The sequence below is a fragment of the Ovis canadensis genome, chromosome 22, assembly GCF_042477335.2.
Source record: "Ovis canadensis isolate MfBH-ARS-UI-01 breed Bighorn chromosome 22, ARS-UI_OviCan_v2, whole genome shotgun sequence".
In the NCBI taxonomy this organism is placed as follows: domain Eukaryota; kingdom Metazoa; phylum Chordata; class Mammalia; order Artiodactyla; family Bovidae; genus Ovis; species Ovis canadensis.
The window spans coordinates 20,206,035-20,221,035 of NC_091266.1; the positions used below are offsets into that span (position 1 = coordinate 20,206,035).

The 15,001-nt window shown below is 35.7% G+C and overlaps 1 protein-coding gene across 5 annotated transcripts in view; it reads left to right on the forward strand.

The window, feature by feature from the left end:
- The window catches only part of PCDH15 (protocadherin related 15), a 1,084,160-nt gene that overhangs the window by 331,973 nt on the left and 737,186 nt on the right, over nucleotides 1-15,001 (forward strand). For all 5 annotated transcript variants that reach the window (XM_069567843.1, XM_069567842.1, XM_069567840.1 and 2 more), the window contains exon 3: nucleotides 3,472-3,537. In XM_069567843.1, coding sequence (XP_069423944.1) covers nucleotides 3,472-3,537 — 66 coding nt within the window. The remainder of the gene's footprint in view (nucleotides 1-3,471; nucleotides 3,538-15,001) is intronic.

A 15,001-nucleotide genomic window follows, 5' to 3' on the forward strand; every position in this document is an offset into this window, starting at 1 on the left:
TAAAGAATCTGCCTGCAATGTGGGAGACCTGGATTTTACCCCTGGGTTAGGAAAGATCCCTTGGAGGAGGGTATGGGAGCCCATTCCAGTATTCTTGCCTGGAGAATCCCCATGGACAGAGGAGCCTAGTGGGCTATAGTCCATGGGGTCATGAAGAGTTGAACACAACTGAGTAACTAAGCACAGCACAGTGTATACTGGGGGCTTCCCAGGTAGCATTAGTGGAAAAGAACCCACCTGCTAATGGGAGAGATGTAAGATATGTGGGTTCAATCCCTGGGTTGGGAAGATCACCTGGAGGAGGGCATGACAACCTACTCCAGTATTCTTACCTCGAGAATCCCACGGACAGAGAAGCTTGGAGGGCTACAGTCCATGGGTTCACAAAGAGTCGCACACCACTTGGCATGACTTGGCATCCTTACACAGTGTATATTGAAGGAATGCAGAGAATAGGCATTTAGTCTAGACTAACAAGGAAGATTTTCTAGAAGAGGTGATGCCTTGCCAGGTTCTTGGAAGAGAAATAAAATTTAACCAGGGGAAGAAGAGGAGGAAGGGAATTTCAGCAGATGTCACAGCAAACATAAATTTGGCTTGCTATGGCTACCAAATGAACCAAGAAGAGGGAAAAGGGTAAGGGAGGTAGGTAGAGCTGGAATATGGAGAATCATACTTGACTTAGTTGAGCAGAAAAAGTCTATTCATAAATATAATAGTAACCAAATGATGAGCAGTTGTTGTATATGTATACTCAAGTTTCTCCATCATTCATTTCCCTTTATCCTGCCTACCTATAAAGTTATTGATTAAATATCTATTCCCCTACTAATACTTATGTGAAAATTCACCACACTTTTTCTCTACTTTGCAGCTGTGAGGATTTTAACTGAGGCAGTAACCCTATATATAAATATTATATGTACATTTAGATTGTTGTTTAGTTGCTAAGTCATATCCAACTCTTTTGTGACATTGGGCTCACCATGCTCCTCCATCCATAGGATTCTCCAGGCAAGAATACTGGAGTGGGTTGCCATTTTCTTCTCCATGGGTCTTCCTGCCCCAAGGATTGAACCTGTGTCTCCTACATTGGCAGGCAGATTCTTTACCACTGATCTACCATGTGGTGTTTGTGTATGTGTGTGTGTATGTAAGGGAGGGAGGGAGGGAGAGGAAGAAAGAGAGAGGGAAAAAAGGAGAGTGGGAAGAAATAAAAGAGTATTGAAAACTAGCTACTCTTTGAAATACAAATGGAAGGCATGCTTCATAATCCAACAATTGCTTCTTGTAAGAACTGGTCATGTTTCATTTATTATTTCCACAAATTGCCTCTGCCTTCTTGTGTATCCTGTTTCTACTCACAGCAGGCAATGTCTCTATTTTAATCATTTGTGTCGTTGATGCTCATATTAAACAACTGACTCACGTAGACCACATTGTGTCTTACTTTTGTGGTTGCTTATGAGTCTTTCCTTTATCTGACCACTTATCTCCCCAACCTGAGATCTGTGAAGAAAGGAGTTGTTGATTTTTAATCCCTATCTTTAGCACATAGTAAGCTATCTACCAATTTGACTGAATAATATTTGTATGCACAGATGAATAAAAAGCTAGATGAACAGATATGAGAACTCAGGAAGAAAATTTAAATTTTCACTGAGGTATAAGAAAGTTTTGGTGGAATAGGTGAAATCTAACTTTATCAAGAATAACAGACCTGCCAGGCAGTAGAGGCAGAAATGACTTTAGGTAACAAAGCTGCCTTAATAATACAAGATGTAATCCAGCAAGAGTAAGGTCTCTAAGGTGACTAAAGGGCATAGTGCTTAATAAGTAAACAATGTTGAGACTGTGACACCCTCTGAATGATATCCTAAAACATTTTTCTTCACTCCAAAAGAAATATAAGTGTTTTTGTACAGAGAAGTGCCATTAATTTCCCTTTGATTGGGGTGCACAAAAATTACTCTCATGAAATGAATAATGAATGCAGGATGAGAACAGCTTCCAGATTAATGAGGAAACCACTGCAAGAGTAGAAGCTGCAAATAGTGAGGAGTTGTGCTATGTCAGGGGTATGGGAAGGAAAGGATGGAGTGTAATGAGAGATTTTAGACCTAAAACTGCTGTGACCTGAAACTCTTGAATATTGATAAGGACAAAGAGAGAAAAACTGGAGATTTCAGATATTTTAAGCTTTACATGACAGAACACACATCTTACAATATACAACAGTGCTTGCCAAAGCCCTTATTATTCATGCCCATGTACATAATGGCAGAATTTGAATAGATAAATAGCAAGCCTTGAAATCATCTTTCAAATAGCACACCTACTTGGATGGCTTAAGCCAATGTATGTTTCAGCCACAGGAACATGCCATGTACGTTTAACTGCATGACACAACCCTATCAGGCTGGCCAAGTATCTCCTGAGAGAGCACTTTATGTCTCAGAAGTATACTTTTGACATCTTGCAGGCAAAGCCTTCACATTTTAATTATCGTGGATATTATAGTTCATAATACTATTTATATGTTCATTATCCACACATTAGCAGTTCTTGAGATTAAAAAATTAATCACTACTGATTGACAGGCAGTATTCTTAAGGTTCATTCAACACAGCGATATTAGACAATTGATAGGTAATTTTATTTACCTTTTCATAGGACACGTAGGTGTATTGTATGGTATATTCAAATTGATGTGTAATTTTTAAGGTGTGAGTGACATACATTATAAAGTTAACTTGTTCATATACTGTATTTGAATTATAAAAATAAGGATTTTACATATTTCATTTCCAGAAATCATTAGGTGTGATATATGTGTTATTGTACAATGCTATTTATATCTTCCAATCCTCACTAAATATACACATATATTCTTTCTTCCTTTCTTTCTTTTATTTTTCTGATCTGCTTCCATTGATGACTCTATTCCTTTGTCTCCAGACTGGCAATATGAGGGTAAGATGACAAAAATAAAATCTCAAAACCCACAAACATTGCTTGTCTGTCTCTGTTTCATTCTCTTTAGAATATTTTTGAAATTCTACTTGCTCTTTTTAATTAGACCCTTTATCACAATTAAAGTCCAATTATGTTTGTTTCTGTTGTGAAGCGTTAATTACAACTTATCCTTGTTAATCATCCCTTTATGTTATTTCTTTGGGTTAAATTACCATCACATTATCTCTGTCCTGAAGGACTTCTACTCTCCAGTGGTCTTTGCTTGTGTTTTCTCAGTATGATTTGAACCATTTCATGGTGTATAAAGTGTCTTTGTTGCAATGTGGTAAGGAATCTGTGTGAACACTTTTTTTTTAAATAAAAAATGGTTAAATGATGCATATTAATTTGATTATAGGATATTTCTTTTTAAATGTTAATACATAGTGTGAATTTAATCTCAGGGTGAATGTCCCTGCAATAGCTACTTCTAAATTTGTCTTGTTTTCTCTTTAGATTGCAAACTAGCTAGGGGAGGACCACCAGCCACCATAGTCGCCATTGATGAAGAGAGTAGAAATGGTGAGTGAGATTTCTCTTTTAAAAGTGACCTAAGCTAACAGGGATTTTTCATTTCAAACCTAGTTTTGATATATGTGGAAGTACTAAATGAAAGCCTCAAAGCAAATTCAGTAACAGTTCTCTTTTAATTTCTTCGCTGTATGACTTTAATGTATACCATTCCCTGGAAGTACTTGGATTATATTACGAGAGACTCAGTGAATAGAAATGTTTATTTTTTTGCTAGTTTTTTAAAATATAAATTTATTTATTTTAATTGGAGGTTAATTACTTTATAATATTGTATTGGTTTTGCCATACATCAACATGAAATGTTTAGTTTTGATTGCAGAGAAGTCACTTGATTCAGGATCAGTCCAAGAATACATGTAGATACTGGATACAGCTTTTCTTTGTTAATAGGTAGATTCAACTATTAGATATACTGTTACCTAGTGTATTCCTCCAAAAGAAGTGAACCACAGGGTAAACTCTGCACTGCTAATTTCAATATGCTACAATCTTGTTAGGATTAAGATCCATAGTCTATCATTAGGCATGGTGATTTAAGAAGTTACTGGGAAAACTGAAAAAGTTCTTGATGACAGAGAACCCCCCAACAAAAGGTGTAGAACAGAGGAGAAAGTCTGACTTTTCACTTAGTCTGTCTGCCATGCTGCTGCTAAGTCACTTCAGTTGTGTCCGACTCTTGGCTACCCCATGGACTGCAGCCTACAAGGCTCCTCCATCCATGGGATTTTCCAGGCAAGAGTACTGGAGTGGGGTGCCATTGCCTTCTCTGCTGTCTGCCATAAGTAACATCTAATTCTTAATTTATATTAAGCCCTTCAGCAATATAATTTTCTTTATCAAAACAAAAAATTAGCACTTTTGTTCCCCAACACTCTCTTAGTCTCTCTAAACTTTACGAATATTTAAAGATGCTACCCCTCTATTGGAGAAGGAAACTGCAACCCACTCCAGTACTCTTGCCTAGAAAATCCCATGGACGGAGGAGCTTGGTGCAGGCTACTGTCCATGGGGTCGCGAAGAGTCAGGCACGACTGAGCAACTTCACTTCACTTCACCTCACTCCTCTATTAAGTAAAAGTAAAATGGTAATCTTTTGAGTCTTGGTTTCTATTGCAAGCTCTTCTAAATATGAGAATGTTCTGTAGCTCATTTTGCTATTGATTCTGCAACAGATCTTCCACTGGGTTTAATTTGTGCTCTTATTTTATCAGATTGATGTCTTTTAAAAAAACAATGCCAAGTGGCTTACTAGAAAATGACTTTTCACTGCAATTCAACCTATATGTGTCTTGAAAATTTCTATAATATGCAAAATACCTGTATTGGTATATTTAATCATAGATTTATTATTCTGTATTAGAAATATTTTTCTTTCTTAGAAGAATCTGTATAAACTTTTTAAATTCTTAAACATCTTTCACACCCTTTGCAATCAGCCAAAAAATGTCCACAATACTCCTGGCCTCTGTTTAAACAAATTTAAGTGTTTATTCTAAATTTTAGAAATGCTTTTAAAATTACACAGGTTTGATAGTTTATTTTTTTTAATTCAATACTTATTGACCTTGAAAACATGTGAAGTTAATGTATTACTAAGATACATTTAAATAAATTAGGAATAAGTTCTATATGTGCCCTCAGAAAAGAAAATGTATATATATATATTATTACTATACCAGAAAATGTACATTTCACATGTAGAATTATGGTTTATCCTTAACTGTTTTTCTGTGAACAAATATGCTTTCTAAATGTACTATACTAAGAAAAAAAAGTTTGCTTTTTAAACAGAGACAAAAAATTAACATGATAGAAAACTAATCTATATATTCTCATTGTCACCAGTTCCCTTAAACATATAAGCTGAGCTGAACCAAAGCATTAATTTTACTAAATGGCTGTTTCAACATAATGCTACACAGAGCTTATTTTGCCAACTAGATAATTATAGCCACGGTAATATTTTACTTCTCCTTGTTCTGATGAGATGCCACTCTTTGAAGGAGCTTAGAAACTCTACAAAGATGTTGTCATAGCAGTGCTGCATGGTGGCATGTGGTGAAAGTTCAATATTTATATTTTGGAAGAATGTGACATGATGTAGTGGAATAATGTTTTGCTCTTTAATTGGCATATTTGTAGAACCTGCCAACTACTCAGAGTGCTGCCAAAGTTTTTTGAGTGTCATCACAAAGAGTATAAGTACCAATCTAGAGATTAAATGTTTTACATTTTTCTTTCACATTAAATTTCTAAAAATATGGTAATCAAATGAAACTCTGCCAGATATTATAATGTAATGTGTAATCATACTTGCTTTAAAGTCTAAAGGAAACAATGCATTAAAGTGTTTTTATATTTTTTCTTTAGACAATTCTGAGAAATTTCCCAAAAGGACAGTTAATTCTAGTCCTGCTTTTAAACCCTTAGTTTTTTCTTTTTTTCCTGAAACATTTTAATTGGCAGTAACAAAACATGCAGGTATCCTATTTTACTAGTGTAATAAGCACCTATTTTTAAAGGTTCTGGGCCTTTTAAAAATAATGCATAGCAAATCCTTTATTAAGCCAAACTAGTAAGTGTGTGTGTCAATTTGTTTTGTTTTTGGCTTACTTTATTGATGTCTACTGCTAAAAAATCTCCATTGTTAAATACATCCTTGAGTATAGCTTTTAAGCAACTCAGGCCTTTAAAAATATATACTTAATTTTCTTATATAAGTCACTGCTGCTGCTGCTAAGTCGCTTCAGTCATCTCCAACTTTTTGCGACCCTATAGACGGCAGCCGACCAGGCTCCCCCATCCCTGGGATTCTCCAGGCAAGAACACTGGGATGGGTTGCTATTTCCTTCTCCAATGCATGAATGTGAAAAGTGAAAGTGAAGTCGCTCAGTCCTGTCCGACCCTATGGACTGCAGCCTACCAGTCTCCTCCATCCATGGGATTTTCCAGGCAAGAGTACTGGAGTGGGTTGCCATTGCCTTCTCTGATAGAAGTCACTAAGACGCATTTAAAGACTATCCATTATTTGTTACATACATCTGCATATTTCAAAATTTTTATTTTCTGTGGAATGGAAATATTTCTTCTTTTATGAATAGGTATGCTAAATTTGTTTGCATGTGTATATGTTTGAAATAGTTAAAATTTTAATAGATAGAGATTCATAAACCTCTTTCTCACTCTGGAACCTGTTAGATTATTCCCTTCCTTGGTCCTTGTCCTCAGCTGTATATTGATAACAGATTCATTATATCACCCTCAATCTGAAAAGTTTATTTTCATCACAGCTACCAGAAAATCAAGCTCATATGATAAGGACCCAAAGTCAGCGCATTAAGAAAATCACATTGGCCCATGATCACCCCCAGAAACCTCTAGAACTAGTATATAGGATATATTTAGGAGTAACTGCATTTAGAAAGGAGAATGTATAGTGAGAAACAGAATATATTATTTGAAAATATCTAAAAAATCTTTTTCCAGAAAAGCTTATATATACAGAAAAACCTGCACACGGACACGTACAGACGTTTAATTCATAATTGCCCAAACTTAGAAGCAAGCATGATGTCCTAGCAAGTAAACTATGGTTCATCCAGACAAATTCAGACTAAAACGAAATGAGCTATCAAGCCATGAAAAGACATGGAAGAGTATTAATTGCATATTACTAACTGAAAGAAGCCAATCCAACAACAGCAACAAAAAAAAGCAGAGGTTGTATGATTTCAACTATGGCATTTTGGAAAAGGTAAAAAAAAAAAAAATGAGGAAAATAAAAAGATTAGTACTTTCTAAGAGTAAGTAGGAGAAAGACCGGCAGAGCAAAGAGGAATTTTAAGGCAGTGAAAACACTGCATTATATTTTAATGGTGGATATATGTCTATATATTTTTTCAAACCAATAGAACACACAACATTAAAAGGAAATCGAAGGTAAACTGTGGACTTTGGGTGATTATGATGTGCTAATATAGGTTCATCCTTGGTTAAAAAAAAAAAAAATTGTACCATTCTAGTGAGTGGTGTTGATAAAGCAGAATGCTACACATGTGCAGGGTAAAGGGTATATGGAAAAACACTCCCTCCCTGTACTTTCCATTGTGAACTTAAAACACTGCTCTAAAAAAGAAACTGTTAAAAGATATTTCTAGAAATACATTCTTAGGTTCACTGGACTTTGAGTTGCCTAATAGCATTGAGTCCTTACTGGAAGGAGAAAGGCCAGGAACAGTTACACTAGAACAATTTAAACTTGCCTCTGGGTGCCAGCTGAGTCAGAGTCTTAGCTGCTTTACAACAACGATGGAATGACATTCAAACAGACTTTGGAACAAATGGCTCAGGCTAACACTCAGAAACTGGATAAATATACATAAGCAGTGCTGAGTCAAGGGGATAAGAAAACGATTTGAAGCCATGGTTTGAATATAACACTATGACTGTACAAAAGTAGACAGGTTCAGAAGCAAAAAAATGCCACTAGGTAAGTGAGAGATTTAGGAGGCAAATCCATAAGTGTCCTTTGTGGATTTGCAGTTAAGATATTGTGGACTCACAGCTAATTTGGGAAATGAAAGATAATGGAGTGTCTTCACATTACGAAAGGAGCCATCAACAGAAGATGCCACAGCTGGTTTAATGAGAGTGTTTCCTGGTCCTTGTCAGGGTACATTTCAGAACCAAGTATGAGCTGGGTTGAGTATTACAGACCCTCCTGTGCTTCTAGGGAGGTATGGGGAGGTTATAAAAAGGAACTATGAATTCAGTTGCTCACTCCTTCTGTGGAGAATCTCTGGCCCATGCACGTAGCTTGGGGAGGGAAAGGAGATTGGTTCTTCATTAGAAACAATTATGTTATTGGGGGGCATTTGCAAGTTGTTTGGTTGTCATCCTTTTCTTTCCATTGTCAAAAATCAGTAAGCTTGGAAAAGCAGAAGATTAAATGTTTATGCCGATGTTCTTTTTTCCTTATAGTTACCAATTTCATATCTTAGAGTTATAGCAAAGGAGTATGCTATACTCTGTCTTACGTACCGCCAAAGGGTTGCAGTAGAGTTTCACATATTCCTAGTAAAATAGATCTTGCACTCATGGAAAGATAAGTCTTAAAGAACCAATTTTTTTTTAAATGAATATTCCCAAGGTTTAAACAAAGTGTGATGTCATATAGATATATATATATATACATATATATATATATATATATATATATATATATATATATATACATGTGTGTGTGCTCAGAACCCTCTCTTTTTGCCAATGTTATCTTCACTCTTCTCTTTTACTCTCTAAAGAGAGCAAGGTCTAAACTGGCAGAAAAAAATTTGCAACAACAACTAGAGTGGAAAATACTAAACTGTATGAAGTAACTCAGAGTAGAAAATGATGAGAAACCCAGATGAGAGATGGCACAAGATGTTGGGAAGAGAGGAAACTAAGGAACCAACATAGCAAGTCATCAGGCAATCTGGATGACAGTGTTCAATTGGAATAAAGTGAAAGAGGTTGAAGATGCCACCAAGAGGTTAAAGGTGCTAGAAATTGTATAGTCAGTGAAAAAATGTTTCAATATAGTTGCCACAGACAGAATCCTTGGCTCATAGAAATGTTTTGAAGAACTGTTACTAAGATGGAAATATTTCTCTGGGTCTGTCCTTAGTTCATGTTTCTTTCAATGTGTTGAGACAAGGATACAACTGAAGATGTTTCTGGATTTAATTTCCTCTCTGTTCTATAACTATTTTAATTATTTTAAATAAGAAATATAACGAAGAGTAGCCACCATAATTTATATATTAAATAAAACCTGAAGTATAGGATACTTTCTTATATATTAAGCTTTTGAAAAATTGTATAGCATTTTACTCATGAAAATAAAAGGGAGAGAGGAATCTAGTATATATGTTCTATGGGAGTAATTGTTCTAAGGGTTTGATTTTAAACAGTTAGCTTGTAAAGACAGCTTTCAGTTCAGTTCAGTCGCTCAGTTGTGTCTGACTATTTGCGACCCCATGAAGTGCAACAAGCCAGGCCTCCCTGTCCATCGCTAACTCTAATAAGAGTTCACTCAAACTCATGCCCATCGAGTCGGTGATGCCATCCAGCCATCTCATCCTCTATTGTCCCTTTCTCCTCCTGCCCACAAACCCTCCCAGCATCAGAATCTTTTCCAATGAGTCAACTCTTCGCATGAGGTGGCCAAAGTACTGGAGTTTCAGCTTTAGCATAAGTCCTTCCAAAGAACACCCAGGGCTGATCTCCTTTAGGATGGACTGGTTGGATCTCCTTGCAGTCCAAGGGACTCTCAAGAGTCTTCTCCAACACCACAGTTCAAATGCATCAATTCTTCGGCACTCAGCTTTCTTCACAATCCAACTTTCACATCCATACATGACCACAGGAAAAATAATAACCTTGACAGGATGCACCTTTGTTGGCAAAGTAATGTCTCTACTTTTGAATATACTATCTAGGTTGGTCATAACTTTCCTTCCAAGGAGTAAGCGTCTTTTAATTTCATGGCTGCAGTCACCATCTGCAGTGATTTTGGAGCCCCCCAAAATAAAGTCTGACATTGTTTCCACTGTTTCCCCATCTATTTGCCATGAGGTGATGGGACCAGACGCCATGATCTTCATTTTCTGAATGTTGAGCTTTAGGCCAACTTTTTCAACTCTCCTCTTTCACTTTCATCAAGAGGCTTTTTAGTTTCTTTCTGCCATAAGGGTGGTGTCATCTGCATATCTGAGGTTATTGATATTTCTCCCAGCAATCTTGATTCCAGCTTGTGCTTCTTCCAGCCCAGCGTTTCTCATGATGTACTTTGCATAGAAGTTAAATAAGCAGGGTGACAATATACAGCCTTGACGTACTCCTTTTCCTAATAGAACCAGTCTGTTGTTCCATGTCCATTTCTAACTGTTGCTTCCTGGCCTGCATACAGATTTCTCAAGAGGCAGGTCAGGTGGTCTGGTATTCCCATCTCTTTCAGAATTTTCCACAGTTTATTGTGATCCACACAGTCAAAGGCTTTGGCATAGTCAATAAAGCAGAAATAGATGTTTTTATGGAACTCTCTTGCTTTTTCCATGATCCAGCAGATGTTGGCAATTTGATCTTTGGTTCCTCTGCTTTTTCTAAAACTAGCTTGAACATCTGGAAGTTCACAGTTCATGTATTGCTGAAGACTGGCTTGAGGAATTTTGAGCATTACTTTTCTAGCGTGTGAGATGACTGCAGTTGTGTGGTAGTTTGAGCATTCTTTGGCATTGCCTTTCTTTGAGATTGGAACTGACCTTTACCAGTCCTGTGGCCACTGCTGAGTTTTCCAAATGTTCTGGCATATTGAGTGCAGCACTTTCACAGCATCATTTTTCAGGATTTGAAATAGCTCAACTGGAATTCCATCACCTCCACTAGCTTTGTTCATAGTGATGCTTTCTAAGGCCCACTTGACTTCACATTCCAGGATGTCTGGCTCTAGGTGAGTGTGAATGATCACACCATCATGATTATCTGGGTTGTGGAGATCTTTTTTGTACAGTTCTTCTGTGTGTTTTTGTCACCTCTTCTTAATATCTTCTGCTTCTGTTGGGTCCATACCATTTTTGTCCTTTATTAAGCCCATCTTTGCATGAAATGTTCCCTTGGTATCTCTAATTTTCTTGAAGAGATCTCTAGTCCTTCCCATTCTGTTGTTTTCCTCTATTTCTTTGCATTGATCACTGACGAAGGCTTTCTTATCTTTCCTTGCTATTCTTTGGAACACATTCAGATGCTTATATCTTTCCTTTTCTCCTTTGCTTTTCACTTCTCTTTTTTCACAGCTATTTGTAAGGCCTCCCCAGGCAGCCATTTTGCTTTTTTGCATTTCTTTTCCATGGGGATGGTCTTGATCCCTATCTCCTGTACAGTGTCAGGAACCTCCATCCATAGTTCATCATGCACTCTATCTGCCAGATCTAATCCCCTTCACCCTGCTTCTATTCTGTGTTGTTGCCTTATAGCTACAGTAAACAGCATTAGTCTCCTTGATGGTTTCCTAGAATTCTATTTGAAATATGGAAAAGTTAAAAATAAGTATGTATTCTGCTTCATAAATTTTTATGAAACATAGCAACTCTAACAATAGAAATTATATACATTATATGAAGGTACATTAATAGGTGACTGTAAAAACTTTTGAAGTATTAAGACTAATATTGTATACGGGATTATACAGGATCATCAGTGTTGACATCAAGCAAATGATCTTTAGCACAACATGACAGCTTTATTTTTCTGGAGAAATAGAGAAAAATATTTTCCTGTTGTTCTGTAATGCTATAACATTGAAACTTGACCCTCAACTGCCAAAATATTAAGTGTTTTTGTAAGATATTAATGTTATTCTGGCTAGATTGCTGTGGATGTTGTATAGCCTCAAAATCATGATTACAAATTTATTTGTTATTCTATTATTTATTTCTCCCAGTCATCATCAAGTCATTCTGAGTTCTTTCTAGTGAAATGAATACACGATGATGAGGAAGTGAATTTTTTGTAAATTATGAAGGAGTTAAATGAAACTATACTAAACACATTTGTAACTATTAGAGAAAAACAATGTAAAAAATCATGTCCAATTCCTCACTTATTTTAATCCTCATGTTTTAGTGACTAAGACATTTGTTCTAGTAGAAAACAGTTTGGCTCTGCTCATTCCTGCTGGAGCTACACATACGACAGTGCATTCTGCTTTTGTCCATTTGTGCTAAAGTATTATTTTCTAAAAGGTCAGCAGCTGCAGACTTCTGAATATATAACTGTGAAATAAATTGAAACCTTTCTAAGCATTAAGGAAATAGATAACTTGAGATAAGTAAAAACCTAACACACATTAACATTTAATCATAATTCTTTTATGATATGCCTTTTCTCATTTGTTGACTCTATAGCACCCAATATACAATGCTATTGCTGGACCTAGTGAAATGATACTAAAACAAAGGACATGGGAAGGACACAAAACAGACAGAAGCCAAAAAGGCTGGCAAGCTAGGGTGTTTTATACAAGGAAAACAATTCTATTCAAGTTAGTGACCCTCATTTATGTTTAAGTTTCAGAATGCTAATGTAATGATGAAAAGATTAAGTTATGTGAGGTAACCCTTGGTTTCTAAGGTAAACATTTTAGAAAAAAAGCATTCTAATATTTTGCATTTTCTTTGAATCCTTTATTTTAATCTCATGTCTAACAGAAATAAATTTGAATTATATAGAATTAAATTACATCATACATACACAGTCCCAAATGATGCTGTTATAATGGGCCACTTTTCTATAGAGAGAATATCTAAATCCTAAGTCACTAGGGCAAACAATTGAAGCTAGCATATATTTCATTTGCTTAGACTGTTGGAAGATGGGCCATGGGTCTTGGTGGCAACAAGAATGGGACTGTGTGGTACAAGGAGAAAAATACCAGCAGCAGTAAGAATAGGCAAAGGGAGATTGTTTAATGTTCTTATAATGAAAAAAAAAAACTTTGTTTCTGAGGTACCCTGAGTGAATAGAGAGTTTTGTGCTAAACAGCCAGTACTTGAGACTTGAACTAAGAATTACTGTCAAAAAAAAACTCAGAATCTAGAAAACAAAAATGAGGACTGATTAAAAAAAAAAAACCTTGCCTTTGGTAGCCAGTGGCAAGTGGTTTGGATAGGCTAAAAGGAATGCTTTAATATATTATATCTCCACATTCTATTTAAGTAAACCCATTTGTATTTTAACCAAGCTGAATTTACTTTAATGGTGCATAGCTTTGATTCCCCAAACATTTTATTACTGAGTACAATTAGGAGATTAATTTTTATTCTAATGAATAAAAATTAATATATTAATATGTATTAATATATTGCAGAAAAACCTTTAGTGTTTTTTTTTTTTCAGAATAGGAGTCATGTGTATTAAAGATAAGTCATTCTAATTTAAATTTTTATTTTTTATTAGCCAAACAAAACACATCTGTGTGGTTCATATCACCTGTAAGCCACCAGTATTTTGATTCCTAAATTAGGCAACAAAGATGACAGAGGTGCATGGGGGAAGGGACATCAATGAGATGACATTTTTTTTCTTTGGAAGGGAGTGAAGGGACTTGGTTGTGAGCTTTCTTCGCGTAACTAGCACTGTTAGCACTAAGGCTGTGTGATTTGAATTTAGCTGGGGAGTGAGTCTCTGATGGAGATTTAGGAACTTGGGGATGGGAGAAGCACCTAAGTTCAGTTACTGGTTTTAGCATCAAGCTCCTGGAGGTTCTGTCTACAACTGCTCTTCCTCATGCAGGCTTCCAGATTCCCCCATTACCCTGCTCCCAAAGAATTTTTCAAATTCCTGTTTGTCATGCATGGTTCTTTCCCTTCTGTTTCTCATGATCAAATGTTGGCCACTAGATTATTTATCTTTGATGTGGGTCAATGGGGTATGACTCTTCTGTTAGGACACTGGAAATATGAAAAGGATCACTTCTGTTACTTTTGACTATAGTAATCAACAATATAAAGGTTCTTAGCAATTGCTGGATGAGAACAGTCACTCCTAGATAATTTGAAACATCCTTGGAGTTAAAATACCTCCTACAGCAATTTTCAAAACAAATGTTCAAACACCACATATTTACACCCAGAAATGTAACAAAATTCAATTAACTATGCTCAAGAGTACCATGTGGATTAATGAATATAAAAGTATTTAGTATCTCTTCATCTATTGCTATTTCATGAAACTGAAGGATGCACTAAAGCTACATTCTATATTCATATCAGATGGTGCAATTTAAGCAAATAACACAATATATGTTAATACAATATGTTAATACTTATTAATACAATATATTAATATTTACTAATACAATATATTGATATATATTAATACTTATTCTTTAGAATAAAAATTAATCTCCTAGTTGTACTCAGTAATAAAAGGTTTGGGGAATCAAAGCTATGCACCATTGAAGTAAATTCAGCTTGGTTAAAATACAAATGGGTTTACTTAAATAAAATGTGGAGATATAGTATATTAAAGCATTTCTTTTAGCCTATCCAAACCACTTGCCACTGGTTACCAAAGGCAAGGTGTTTTTTGTTTTGTTTTTTAAATCATTCCTCATTTTTGTTTTCTAGATTCTGAGTTTTGTTTGACAGTAATTCTTAGTTCAAGTCTCAAGTACTGGCTGCTTAGCACAGAACTCTCTATTCACTCAGGGTGCCTCAGAAACAAAGTTTTTCTTTTCATTATAAGAACATTAAACAATCTCCTTTTGCCTATTCTTACTTCTGCTGGTATTTTTCTCCTTGCTTGCTTGCTTCTGAAAATTTACAAGTCTACAAACTTGGAATTTGAATTGTCAGAGCTGTGTTTGATTGAGGTTTCTTCTTAAAATGGTTTTGCGTAGAAAAGAAATAGC